The sequence below is a fragment of the Acomys russatus genome, chromosome 13 (assembly GCF_903995435.1).
Source record: "Acomys russatus chromosome 13, mAcoRus1.1, whole genome shotgun sequence".
Classification (NCBI taxonomy): domain Eukaryota; kingdom Metazoa; phylum Chordata; class Mammalia; order Rodentia; family Muridae; genus Acomys; species Acomys russatus.
In genome coordinates this window covers 48513055-48527713 of record NC_067149.1, presented here as the reverse complement: position 1 = coordinate 48527713, position 14659 = coordinate 48513055, and the positions used below count along the sequence as shown (strand labels likewise).

Below are 14659 nucleotides of genomic sequence, written 5' to 3'. Positions count from 1 at the left end.
GGAATTAGGGTGCGTCTTATGGTCCGACTGCTGTTTTTACTGTTTTTCTTGTTTTACTACTCTAAATGCTGGGTGCATCTTATGGTCAGGTACGTCTTATAGTCCAAAAAACACAGTATACTGTAAGTTTTCTCTCATTTGTATATTGGCACATAAAATTGTGTGTATGTGTCTGTGTGTGATATGAAAATAAAAGCAAAACTCTCTAGGGGAGTGAAAGAGACTAATGAAAGCAAAGGGGTTATGGGAGAACACGTCTTAGTGTAGCATGTATCGTGTGCAATGAATACACACAGTGTCATTGTTAAGAACATGAAAAATGGGGGGAGGCTAAAAACAAAACAAAGAAAACATGGAGTCATGGAATGTGTTTCTCATTTCATTTCCTTCCTTAGTAGCTACAAACAGCACCCTGGCTGATGGTTCCATCTGTCCTCTTTACATGCTGTCCCTGCGCTGTTCTCTTCTTATGCCTAGGGGTGCTATTGCTTGCTTCTGCCACTGTCTCCAGCACCACATCCCCAGGGGGTCTGCCTGCCTTCCGCCTAGCACCCTGTGGCCTCACAGGAAGACTGCAGCCCTGGGTGTTCTGCTGGAGAGATCCCACCTGAGAGCTCAGGTCTGGGGCACCGAGGATTTGAGTGTGAAGTCTGAGGATTAGAACAAACTTGGAGACCAGCGAGCGAGGAGAGAAAGGGAGTGCCTGACCTTTCCTTGATGCTCTTCAGGTGTGTGGGTGCCAAACGCCGGGTTTCCAGTGACCCAGATGTTTAAAACTAAATGAAGACAATTGACAGGCTCTATCTGAGCTACCTCACCATTATTATTTTAAATATGAGTGCTAGGCATAACTGCCAGATAGCTGAATATACTCCAACGCCTGCTGGACGGTCAGGAATATCATCAACAATTTTACTGGCGTTCGTGTCATTTCTGTAGTCACAAAGAGAAGAGGATTCCAACGGCCCACAATCTGTAAACAGCTCTTTGATGAGCTCACTGGTGTTGAGCCTTGTGTATGGATTGGGGAAGGCGATCACAGCAGTAATGGCTGCAACAATGATGACTTCAAGAACAGGATACTTGCCAAATCTGGTGGACTTGCAATATTTGCTCTAATAAAAAAAGCTCCCCAAAGCCCTCCAAATACCCCTAGGAGAATAAAAGGGAACAGTTCAAAAAGGTACCATGGTGTATGATACTCCACATAAAAAAGGACCAGATGGCTGTTACCAAATGGATTGATGGATCTCAAAACAAATGCTGCGACCAAAGCAGCAAAAAATGATCTCCATAAAGTTTTTAGAGGAAAATAATAGCTACCCCACCATGTCTCTTGGAAGGTCCTGGGTCTCTTTATCCCCTTGGCTGAGGCCTGTGCTGGACCAGTGCCATAGCTGCTGGATGTGAGGGCCTGTTCTTCCTCCAAGCACTGGAAGGCTGGAAGGGGAGAGATGTGCTTCCTCATTTGAGTCTTTCAGCAATATCTGTATTTACGGTTTCCAAGTCTCTGTCCATCTTTTCCTAAACCCACCCTCATCAGCCCTTGGTTTAGTACTCCAGGGCTGTCACCCATGACTTCCCTGCTATGGAGCAGCAGCCATGCCCACCATTACCCTCATGGCTCCTCTGCAGCATCTGCTGTGTTTTGCTCTCACACATCTTCAGCTGCCTTTCTAAAACACGTCATTCTCTCAGTTTTCAGCCTGTGTCACTGCCCTCTTCCTGACTCCCTTGCAAGTTCTTTTTTCTCACATACTCTGTAGACTGGTTCTGCCTCTCCCCCCCACGGCCCCCCCCCTCTCTCGTGTGTGTGTGTGTGTGTGTGTGTGTGTGTGTGTGTGTGTGTGTGTGTGCGCGCGCGCGCGCGCCTTTCTCTCTTTTCTTTTGAAACAGTCTTACTATGTGGCCCAGACTAGCCTTGAACTCACAATCCTCCTGCCTCTGCTTCCAGAGATTACAGATAGAAACCACCATGCCATGGGGGCTGGAGAGATGGCTCAGAGGTTAAGAGTACTGGCTATTCTTCCAAAGGTCCTGAGTTCAATTCCCAGTAATCACATGGTGGCTCACAACCATCTATAATAAGATCTGGTGTCTTCTTCTAGCCTGCAGGTGTACATACAGGCAGAACACTGTATACGAAAGAAAGAAAGAAAGAAAGAAAGAAAGAAAGAAAGAAAGAAAGAGACCACCATACCAGACTTTCTCTTTTTTCAGTACCTTCAAATTTCTAGTGACAGCAAGATGTCTACTTCCAGCCAGATCTTTCACACAAACTCCTAACTCACAGATTGTACTGCCGTGATGACAAATACTCTGGGATGAGCCAAACGAACCTCAGGTCTGACGTGTTCCCCCAAACTCAATCACCTCTTTTCCTCTTAAAACCTGCAGCCTTTCATGTCTCAGGGTGAGCAACCCTTTTCAGGTTAAAAGTCTCAGGCTGCCTAGGCTGGGTGTTAGCAACAAGAACTATGTCAAGGGCTTGGATTCCACTTATCTTGCATGGAGTCTGAGGGATGCTGGGTCTTGAGAAATCATTCTGCTGGCAGCCAGGGGCCAGAGAGTTGGAGAGGCCTTGTCTGAAGGCCCAGCTCCTGAAACACTTTCGATCACACATTTAGTAGAGTCTATAGGTATGCAAGATGGGGCTAGTCTTAGTTACCTTTCTGCTGCTGTAATTAAATACCCTGACAAAAGCAACGAGTAAGGAAGCATTTATTCTGGCACATAATTCAAGGTATAGTCCACCCTGGGGGAAGCCAAGCCAGCACTGGTCACATTGCATCCCAGGAAGAAAGCAATAAAAACCCACATTCAATACTGTTTCTTTGTTTTACACAGCCCAGGGTCCAACCCCAGAGGGTGATGTAGCCCCCTCCTCTAGGATGGATTGCCCCACCTCAATTAAACTGGTCCAAATAATCTCCCACAAGCATACTCCGAAGCTAACCTAATCTAAAATTTGTATCACATTTATTTTATATGTGAGGGTGCGCTGGTGCCACAGTGGCCATGTGGAGGTCAGAGGACAGCCATGTGGAGGTCAGAGGAAGTGAACTCAGGTCATCAGGCTTGGCAGCAGGCTTGCCTTTCCCTGATGCTGAGCCACGTCAACAGCCCCAGAGCTGATCTACGTAATCCCAAGCAGGTGTCTGGGAGGCTTGCTCCCTAGATAATTCCAGAACATATAAAACTGACAGTCATAGGAACCAGAGCTTAATCCAGAATTTTTGGCTTTATAACTGGTCTGTCCTCTGTGATCAGTTCTGAACACAACAGCCAGTAAGCCTGTCCTAAGTATAAGATCTTACCATTCCTGCTCAAACCCTGCCCTGATTCTTTGTGACACTAGGGGAAAAGCTAGCATTTTACAGCAGCCAGCAAGATCCTACCTTGTCTACACCCATGTTATGTAGCTCTGAACCTAAACATGCCGTCCTCTGGGGAGAAGTTAAGATCGCAAGACTTGGAAAGTTCAAGACATTTGCTAGAATCACGAGGCTCCTCTCTGAGCCAGTAAAACAGCAAACAAATGCTGAGAAAGGGGGAGTCTGTGGTGGGGCTGTCTGCGAGGTGTACAGGGAGGTCCACTCATGCAGCTTTACCACGCTAGGTTGGGTTTTAGGGATCCAGCTGCCTAAGTCACCCCTACTTCTGTAGCTAAGCAAGCTAGACTCAGGTGGAGTCCTTTCCTGGGACCGTTGATGGTCTCCTGCCTGGTGAATAGATGTTGGTCTATGTCTCATCAGCAAAAGGCATGCCACAGCCTTCTCACTTCTCAAACTGCGTCTTCTAGCTATTCATCCTGCTCTGGGCTCCTAGGCCTCTTTCATGGTCTTCCAAACAGCCAGGTGGGATCCCTGCACTACTTTTACCTCAATAACCACCCCTCTCCTGCCTGGCAAGCCTTCACTCAAAATGTTCTCAATGAAACCCACAGTGACACCCCCCACTTTAGAACAGCTCCAAACCGACACCCACACTCCTTCTCCTCTTTACGGGGCTCTTCTTGTTCTTCTCCGTGGTATCTGGTAACTTCCGGTGTACTATATAACTTACATATTTGTTAAGCTTCGTTTCATTATCCATTTCCTTCCTCCAGAGTTCAAGACCCACGAGGACATGGCATGGGCCTGGTGTGTTTACAAATGTTTTCCGAGCAATTAGAACAACTTGCAGGGCGCCCAGTATCTGTTGCTAAATAACATAGATCCAAGGCTCCTTTGTCTATGCACCAACACAAGTGACAGATTGGCAACTCTAGGGCACCTTCGTGGTGATGCCAGCATTGGGTCCTAGATAACAGCGAGGGTTTTGCCTCGGTGACTGAGGTAGGCACCCTTCCTAAACTTCTCTCTGAGAATGAAGCTTGTAACTTCTGAGTCTTGATGGACTTGCAGGGCTCCCTCTCTCTCCCTCTCTCTCTTACCCCCTCTCACTCTTCCTCTCTCTCTCTCTCTCTCTCTCTCTCTCTCTCTCTCTCTCTCTCTCTCTCTCTCTCTCTCTCTCTGTATGTTCAAGGCAAGCGTTCTCTGTGTAGTCTTGGCTGTCCTGGTTTTGCCTTGTAGACCAGGCTGGCCTCAAACTCACAGCAATCTGCCTGCCTCTGCCTCCCTAAGTGCTTATAGCACTCTCTTAATTCTCTTAGCTGCCCTAACTTTTTCTTAAATTGAGTCCTCAACTGTTTCCCCATTCTTTGATCTGTCTTGTCTCAGCTCATCCACTGCTGTAGAACTTACTCTGAGTTAGATCAGCCAGGTGTGAAAGCTGAACTCAAAGAAGACACGGATAAGCTTTGAGGAGATGCCTCATGCTTGACATTGTCACCACACAAAGGCATTGCTAATAGAAGTGCTGACCTTACCCTCCACTCTCCCCAACCCCAAGCACAAGAGTGACTGGGTGAAGCTGCAGACTCAGAGGAAGAGTCCAGAAACAGGTTGACGGAGCACACCGCATCTTTCCCAGAATTGATTCCAAATCCCCATGTCATCTTTAGGAGCCCAAGCCCCAGTCAGAGAGCAATCGGCTTAAATATGATCACTAGGGCAAGAGAAATGGGGTCAAATCAGCCAAAATGCTCACTGTTTTCTGAAACTTTCTTCCCCAGATCAGCAGCGAGGGATCGGTTTACCCATCGGCTAAAAGGAGACATGAAAAGCAAGCGCTCCAGTCTATGGCTCTGTGGGAGCTTGCTTTCTGTAGAATGAACTGCTGAGAACACAGCAAGGAAAGAAAAGCAAGGGTCCTGGGTGCCTCAGTCAGCCTTTGGCAAAGGAGCCCTTTCATTAATTCACCCAGTAGCCCTGAACAAGTCATGCCCTTTAGGGCAAACCTGGGCATTAACCTCTAGCTCCAAAGTCCACCAGAGCAACCCCACCTCCACCCCCCCCCCCGCCTCCACTCCCCCCCCCACACACACACACCTGCGGGCTGCTTGTTACTCATCAGCAAATAGGGAGGTGGCACATGAAGTCCTCAGCTACAGCAATGGCTGAAGCTGTGGGTGGTGACACAGGCTTCAATCTCAGGACCCCTAAAAATACCTCAACTTCCACATGAATGAAGTCAGAGGCTCTGTCCAAGGGAAAGAAGTCTCAGCAGCCATACCAGGTACCCACAAGAGAAGCCGAGGGCCTAGGACTTTCCTTCCTATGTGTGCATCTCTAAGACGGAGGCTGGATAAATTGCCATGCGGTCCTGGGACAGAGCTCAGACCCCAAAGTTGCCAGGCAAAGGAAGCTGCTGCTACGTGAGTCCGACATCCCCAGCTGTTCCGCCTCCCCTCCCATTCCCCGCCGCCTTTTCACTCCCAGTGGCTTTGCGCTAGGCTTGGAACTCACCGCCTCAACCCTTACCCAATTCCAGAGAGGCTTGGGGAAAGCTTCTTGCCCCCTAATCTTTCTGCCACATGAGAAACTAAGCTGGTTACCAGAGTCTGAGTGCCAGTGCGCAGCTTTAGTCTCTTACTCCTGCCTGTGCCCTGGGCCAGCCACATCTCTCCTTCTAACGCTGTCAAGGGAAGGTGTTCAGACCCTAACTCCTCAGCAAACATAGAAGTATCTAGGTCCTTCTCTCACAATGCAGACTGAGCAAAGTCCTGTGATTTCAGGCCACTAGCCAGAGTTCCTGGGGAGAAAGGACATATTACCTCATTCCCGTTCCCCGTGGGGAAAAATACAAGTTAGCTTCCAGTCCAAGTCAGTCTCCAATGTCCACAAACCCAAGAAGGAGACCCTGGGAATGCAGGGCACCTCTCTTTTGGTCTCTCATGAGCCGCTCCCACCTCCACCCTGGGCTATACGCATCCTCTCTCCAAAACCATTTGGACTGTGTGCCTCATCCCTCCAAAACCATTTTGGGAGAGAGAGACTCAAGCTCGATGGGTTTGGAGGCCTCTGCTCCTCTGCTCCAAGTGGGTAGGTGTGATCCTGCATCCTCCCCTCGGCATCGTCCCTGGTGACTACCTCTGTGTTTTGCATTCCTCCAGCTCAGGATGTAGCCTCACCACAAAAACAGATGCCTGACCTCCAATCCCTGGAAGCTTTATCCATCAACAGAACAGGATGGTGTCCTAACCCACAGGTCAACTCCAAGCCCTTTAGTATCTGGGGACTCTGTCCAAGGCTTCCCACAGGGGTGTGGAAATTCTCCAAATGTAGGTTAATGCAATTACCCCAGAGGGCTGGGAAGGAGAATAAGAAGCTAAAGTGTGAGTGTGTGTGTGTATGTGTGTGTGTGTATGTGTGTGTGTGTGTGTGTGTGTGTGTATACAAGCACACATACAGAGAGGGAGAGAGAGAGAGAGAGAGGTTTCAAGGAAAAGACATAAGGGTCAAAGATTATTCCAGTGAGAGTTGAGAAACAGGTGGTGTTGGGAATGTCATGGTACCAGCTGAGTAATGGGGGGTGAGGGTGACACAAGGCCAAAGCTGAAGAATCTCAAGATCCCAGAGGAGGTTGGTATCAGCAGCAGCAGCAGCAGCAGTGTAGCTCCTATTTATTAGGCACTGTGTGTATGGTGTTGCCAGCCCTTACAACAACCTTGAAAAACAGGTATTGCTATCTTGACTCACGGGAGCAGCCATTGAGACTCTGGGAACTTTGGGAGCATGACCAAGAGCACACAGACTAAGAGAAGAGCCAGAAGCCATGGCCTGATCCATCTGGGTCTGACCCTGTACCAGCGCTGCTGAGAGAGAAGACCCTAGGACGCTCCTGTGGTTTACCTAGGTCTCAGTCTCCTGCAAAGTGTCCTCAGGGACCTGCCAGGGTCCCTTCCACTCCAGCACTCTATACGACTTCCCAGAGGGACAATAAGCATAGCAGATAGAGAAGCACTGTCCTTCCTGGGGTGCCTGGGGTGGCACAGTGGCTCTCACCTCCCCCGTTCTTGTAGCAGAGATAGGGAAACCTCCAGACGTTGCCTAAGCCAATGATCTCTCCCGCCACTGACAGCACAAACTCCATCTTGTTGTTCCAGTGCTCCCGTTCCAAGGTACCATCTTCCTCCACCTTCTCCACGGCTGGACACACTGGCTTCGTCTCTCCATTGCTGGTTGTTCCTGAGACCCTGTTGTCCATCCCACCTGGAAAACACATGGACATCTCTGTCACTGGTGGGAACCCCCACAGGGAAGCCCAAGGGAATAAATGCCCTGGCAAAGGGTGACTCCTCTGTCCCCTGACCCATTCCTCCTTAGCGCCCCTCCCTGGCAGAGCTGGGGAGCCGATCCTGGGACTGACTGTTCCCTTTACAGTTAGGGAGAAAGTATTGACACTGAAGGGCAGATTTTGCTTCCATGTTGCGTGTTTTCTGAATCCACATGATATGTGGTTGTCTGCACTTTCCCTTGCTTCTCACAGTCAGTTGTGACGTATTAAAAAAAGACAGTCCAGTCTTGTTATAGGCAGGGACCACCAAGAGGATGACAGTGGACATACTCTCAAAGCCACCGACAGCTCTTGCAGGAATGACCCTAAAGAAGTAACTGTGACAGTGGGGAAAGACCTGATATTAAAAATGTTGATTGTTCATAACAGCAACAAAAAAAAAATGAAAGAATATACATGCTACTAATGGAAGGTGTGTTAATAAATTATGGTAGGCTTCTTTACAACCAAAGCCAGGTGTGGCGGCCCATGCTTTTAATCCCAGCACCCGGGAGGCAGATGCAGGTGGATCTCTGTGAGTTCAAGGCCGGCCTGGTCTACAAAGAGAATACCAGGACAGGCAGGGCTGTTACACAGAGAAACCCTGTCTTGAAAAAAAAACAAAACAAAAATCAAACATTTTTGGCTATTTTCTCATGTACAATTGGCAGTTTGTGTGCCCTTGTTTATTTTTTCTTGTATGTTTGGTCCTCTTATTAATTGAAGAAGTTACGCTTTATTTCTAATATTATTCATATACATTAAAAACATTATTAATATTTTATCCTGAAAAAACAAAACAAAACAGAAAACAGGGGGGGGAAACTATTACAGAAAGACGTAATTGAAGCTGCAGGAGGTGAGATTGCAAAGTGATGCTAAACTATTGGGCTTGACAAGACACTTTACAGAATGTTTACGCACATTGAAAGATTGGGACATCCACCAAGGCGTTTCTTCCTTAGCGACCGCATCATAGGAATGTAGTCCTTATCTGTGTCTTTACCGTCTTTGATCAGAGGCATGACTTCTGAGGGATGGTGAATGGGACCAGTAGCTGACCCAGCTGAGCTGAGCTGTCCAGGAATCCATTCCTCCCTCCTCCACATCTTACTGAACACACACACACACACACACACACCCCGAAAGATTGTTCCCCTCCCTCACTCCCTCTTCACTATCCCCATCTTCCTTCCTCTTCTCCCTTCCCCCTCTCTCTCCCTCCTCCTCCCTTCTGTCCTCCCTCCCTTGCTCCCTTCCTCTCTTTGGCAATGACAGCATCTTAATCTGTTATCACAGAGATGGTGCCATGAAAAGGAAGTCCTAACTCTCAGCTTCCCCCTTTCAGAAGTGGCCTTGTTCTAGACTGATACTAAGACTGAGGATAAATCCGGGTGTGGTTTAAATTTAGTGAGCAGCTACTCTGGACTAAGCATTTTACACCCATTCACTTAACTCCTAACGCCAACCCTACTGCGGTTGAGGAAATGGCTGTACATAAAATACCTGAAGCCGATGCTCCTTAAGTCAGGTTTCTGTTGCCACCTGGGCAGGAAGTGATGTGGAGACTTGAACCCACTGCACTTCCTGCTTTTCCCACTACACCAATTCACTTATGTTGCCTGTCTTGCTTTATCAACATGTTGAATGTTAGCGTTTCTAAATGACTCCCTCCTCATTGTATGCAGCCCATCTTGTCCCAGGACTTGATATATAACATAAACTCAAGGTGACTCCCCTGCCTCAGTTTCCTAAGTGCTCAGATTATGTACGAGAAGCACCGTGATTTAGGATGACCCCTTTCTGGAGAAGTAAGCAGGTGGGCTTTCTCCGAACCCCGAAAACAAGTCCCATCAGGAACCCCTCCAAGCCACAGACTTTCCTTGGACTCCGCCTCCAGCCTTAGGGACCAGAAAAGGCAGGGGGTGGAAGGCACCTCTGAGCATTTGACAAGCTGAGGAGTGGGGTTGAAAGTTAGCTGTGGGCCAGAAAGAAGGAGAGACTCCAGCGATGGGGGCAAGATTGGTCCATGGCCAATTTGCTGATTGTGGCCTCCCTTACTAACTAGCCATCTCAGGGATACTGGTCAGTGAGGCAAAGTCATCCCACTTGGCCTCCTTCCCCTCCCAGGAGCCAAGCAGTAGCCCTCTCCCTCAGCCTCGTGCTTCCCAGGAGCAGTTAGAAGAGCACGGGCTGTGAACTCAGGCAAGCCGGGTTCAGACCGTAGGCATTCTTAACACCCCTGCCTGACTCGGAGGTTAATGAATAACGCAGCCTTAGTTTGCTCATCTGTGAAAGTGGGGATGATGGCATTGACTCGGCTGCGAGGCTGGAGCGGGACATACACACACTGTATCTTCACCACTTACACTCAGGGGTTTCCCTCTCCAAGTAGGATTCTCTATGCCCTACTCTTGTCACCCCCATAAGTCATGAGCCACCCCTTTCAGAACGTCAAGAGAACAGCATAAAGTGCTTGCACCTGCACGCCGTAGAGCCAATAGCTGTCCAGGGGACTTCAAAAGCCCTTTGGTTGTAAATCCAGGGATCCCACCAACATACATTCTGAGGCCCAGAGACAGGAAAAAGAGAAAGAGAAAGAGCAGAGAATATTCCGAACCTTGGTGAAGTTTCTGCCTGAGGTCCTGTCCGAGAATTCTCAAGGGGGCCAGGGAAGGGGCCTGGCTATTTAAAGCGTGGCTGGAGACCGCCCTGTAGCGCTTGTAATCCTAAACTTGACCCGGCCCACATTCCGCCTCCTGCCTTCCCCCTCCCATTTTCTCCCCTCCCCTCAAGCCACCAGACAGTCTGCACATGAGTGATTCCCTGGCCTGGGGACTGTGTGTACACACCCTGGCAGTTCAGCCAATTGCTTGTGTTTTACTACAGCAGGCTGTCTTCACATATCTTGCATATCTTGTCCCTTCCCCTCGGACACTCTGGGGTCTCTCTAAAGGGATTAACAGGTTACCACATCTTCCCACAACTGAGAGGCGGGGGTACTCCTGGAAATCAATCAGTATTAAGTGTTTATTTGATGTGCTATGTGGATGAATTTAGAGGTACACCAATCTTACCCGGTTCCAAAAGGCATTCTGGAAGGGACAAACTATCAAGATTACTGAATTGTGAGAAGTCAGTAAAACTTCTAACATACACACACACACACACACACACACACACACACACACACACACACACACACAATGTACCCACAATGTGGGGAAGTTTGAAAAAGGTTCATGAGTTAATAGTGGTTGCATTCAGAATAGTATTGGATTAGGAAACAGCAGTAAACGAGATTTTCTCTTCTTTTTGAAGCTCCAGTCTTGTTTGAATGATCTGGTCATGTGCTAGACCTTTTTTTTTTTTTTTTTTTTTAGCTGTAATCAATGAAATGCCAACATTTAAAACAAAGGCATCAGGGTAGATTCGGCAACGTGAGGCAAACAGCTAGTCACAGGGACTTTCCTTCCAGACTGGGATGACCCAAGAAGGTGACCGGCTGTCCCTTCAGCTGTGAGTTAGAAGACTGGAGCAAACTCTCAGGTCCACCACCTGCTCTAGGGCAGTGCAGCGGGGAACTGCAGGCTCTCTGGTGCCAGGCAGTGCAGGGACCAAGCACTGCGTCTGTCACTTTGGAGCTTGGAGTTCTGAGCAAAGCATTCAACTCCTGAGACTCCCATCCTCACATCTAATGAATGGAGACAGTGCTGCCTATCTCAGAAAACTGTGTGAGATTTCAGGTAAGAATGGATCTAATAATGTAGCAAGCCCACCAACAACCCCTGAGGCAGTTCTTTATCCTTAAAGAACTAGTCACAATGATCTTCATGGAGAATATTCTTTTGTAAAATATATTTTTTATTTTTATTTATGTATATGTGCATATGTCTGTGTATGTGTACATGCATGTGGGTGTCTGTCCTCAGAGGGCAGGAGACAGTGCCACACACACGCGCGCGCATGCACGCACGCGCAGTGAGCTGAACGTACAAGTAGATATGGGTGAGCCCGTTGGTGAGAGTGCTAGGAATCGAACCCTGGTCCTCTGGAAGAGCAGCTACTGTTCTTCATCACCAAAGCCATCTCTGCAGCCCCTAGAGACTGTTCTTGTGTTTCATCGGCCCCTTTTCTTCTTCCTTTTTAACCATCCATCTGTCTCATCTTACAGTATGAAGAAAAAGATTAGAAGGGTTCTCATCAGAGAAAGGATGCAAATTCGTGCTAAAAAGCCCAAAGCAATGTGATCGACTTCCCAGCCTTGCCCCCAAGCAGTACTTTCTAGCAGCCCTACTAACTGACCTACTGAGTGTTATGAATGTTGATATTTGTACTCGAAAATAACCAGGTAGCTGGAGTTTATTTGAGACTCAAATCAGTCCCCTAGGAAGCCTGGGTACCACATAGCCTTCAGCAGTGCTGCTTGGCTCGCTGAGACCTCACACATGCAATGATAGGGTTTTGTTTTCAGGAAACACTCCCAGAGATCAGAGCATCCTTATGTTGCTTTGACATGAGGGGATGTTGATTCTTCAGTTTTACATAACTGCTGCTACGCTGTCTTTCTGATCACTCTTTTATTCCTTTCCTTGTGATCCCATTTCTTTCATTCCTGTGCTGTCACGATTGATGTTTTTCCCTGCTCAGCCAAGTGATGGAGATTTGGTCTGAGAACCATTGGTAGAACTGTCAGTGACAATCTTCAGACTGCCTGTCCTGGAGTGTCACATCAATCACAAAGGACAACCTTTGCTTCCCCAGCCCTTGGCTATCCAGGCATAAGACCAAGGATGGGGCACTATCAGAATCAGCGTTTATGAGTTCTTACTCAACAGGCAGATTAGAAGGGCCTCTGGCGACTGCTAACAAGGATAACTGAGCATGCAGCTTCTGGGCACAGGGCTGGATGAAGCAATAATGAGCTCATGAAAAAGCATGGGTAGCAGTTGGTACCAAGTTGACTCTGGGCATATTCAAACGCCCATGTGTCATGATGCACTCTTCCAGGTATGTTCTGTTCCCACTAGGGGTGGAAAAGAGCAGAAGACTCTTCAAAGGAGCATCCCTGTTTCCAACAGAGCATCTCTGGGCAGCAGTGATTTCAGCAGGAGAGTGCTCAGGAGACTGCCCCCCCTGCTTACCCACAGGCCACCTGAACCCTTTTCAAATGAGACACTAATGGAAAGAAAGGAGCAAGTTAAACTTACTCAAGCAATACCTGATGACAGCTCACTGGGATGGTTAAAAACAAAAACAAAAATGAAACAACAACAACAAAATGAGAAACAAACAATGGTAACAGTAGATAGCGACCAAAGATGAAAACTCATTCCCATTTGTGGTTACATAAATAATAAAGTAAGCAAGCGAATGGAGGGAGAAAACGCACGTCTTCCCTAAAATAGAATTCCAGTTAGTAAATGCAGAAGGAAAGAAAGAAATAGACAAAAAATCACCATCGGACAGACAACTTTAATATCTCCCTCCAAATATTTAGTCACTTCAAAGGGGGGAAGATGTTAACGTCATGGTAGAAAGACCAAGGAGAGTAACTTAGTGGCCAAGTGCAGCACCCCCAGTCACAGAACACACCAGTAGTATTCACATCCTGAGACGCGTACTATGAATCACTCGTGAAGGCACAGCACACTGCTGTTCTTGCCAGTAATTCTATTGATCATGAGAAAGTAGAACACAGGCCTCCCCAGCAAAGGGCATGCTCTGTTCCATCGCGTCTGTGATGGGGATGATCAATGCTGACTGCCCACTTGACAGGCATCGCTTCGAGAAATTATCTAGATTCGGTTAACTGGGTTGGGAAAAACAACGGTGAAAGTAGGCTGGATGGAGTTCTGGGCTGAATTAAAAGGAGAGACTGGGCTGATTCTTGTTTGCCACCCTCCGCTTCTGATCTGCAGATGCAATGTGACTGGCTGCCTCACGCTCCTGCCACCTTGACTCTCCTGCACGATGGCCTGTCTCCTCAAACTGAGTCAAAATACGCCTTGGCGCAGCACCTAGACAGGTAGTCAAATGTAGCATTCAGATGATGGAAGATAAGAAAAGATGCACAGACAAGTTTAGGATACAGGAGACTAAAGAAAAAACAAAAGCTAAATGCATCCTGGGGTCTTGAATTGGAGTGTAGATTGGATCCTGGATTAGCGAGGGTCTTCAGCATAAAAAAAATCAGTGGAATATGTAAATAAGACCATTAGCTTAATAACATGTTACAATATTAATCTCCCATTTCTGACAATCACACAATGATTGTATAAGATGCTAATATTAGCAGATGCTGAGCACAAGACCTATGAGGACTTTTTTTTTTCAACCTTTAAATCTCAAGTTAGTTTAAAATTTCAGGGATGTGAATGCTCTTTCACTCCTTGGCTACAGCAGTGTGTGGCCAGAGAGAAGAACTCTGGGATACTATATGCAGGACCCACGGGCGCCACTGAAAACTTAGAGGATTTTTCTATGTGTTGTGGTTGACCCTAGATAAGATTGACCTAAATCCTACAAACACGAGGTCTCAAAGAATCAAATTTTATGAAAAATATGTTAATACCATGAATTGCCACCACTACGGTTCACAGAGTGCTTCCACTGTGTAATTTGACAGGAGCATCCTATGTCATCCCTTTACACAGAAATGACTGTTAGGACCAAGCAAGGCATGGTTGGTGATGACTTGAGCCCAGGAACATGCTCAATCAAGGTCACAGAACTAGCGAATGATCAACAGCCAGGATTTGAACTCAGATTTGTTCTAATGAGCATTATTTATAACTACCATGTCACACGTTTCTATGACATTAAAGGAGAAGGGGGGGAAAGGCTAAATTTCAAACGTTTGTTTACTTTGGAGAAAAGATGAGCAGATAAAATGCCAAGAAAATGTTCCCGGGCCTGGAGAGATGGCTTAACGGTTAAGAGCACTCACTGCTCTTCCAGAAGCCTGAAGTTCAGTTTCCAGCACCTACACCAGGCAGCT

The 14659-nt window shown here is 47.5% G+C and overlaps 1 protein-coding gene across 2 annotated transcripts in view; it reads right to left on the bottom strand.

The window, feature by feature from the left end:
- The window catches only part of Slc6a13 (solute carrier family 6 member 13), a 38871-nt gene extending 28472 nt beyond the window's left edge, over window positions 1–10399 (bottom strand). For both annotated transcript variants that reach the window (XM_051155283.1, XM_051155284.1), the window contains exons 1-2: window positions 10280–10399; window positions 7389–7595 (exon numbers count right to left, since the gene is read on the bottom strand). In XM_051155283.1, coding sequence (XP_051011240.1) covers window positions 7389–7590 — 202 coding nt within the window. In that variant the 5' untranslated portion in view covers window positions 7591–7595; window positions 10280–10399. The remainder of the gene's footprint in view (window positions 1–7388; window positions 7596–10279) is intronic.
- Window positions 10400–14659: the final 4260 nt, after the last annotated feature.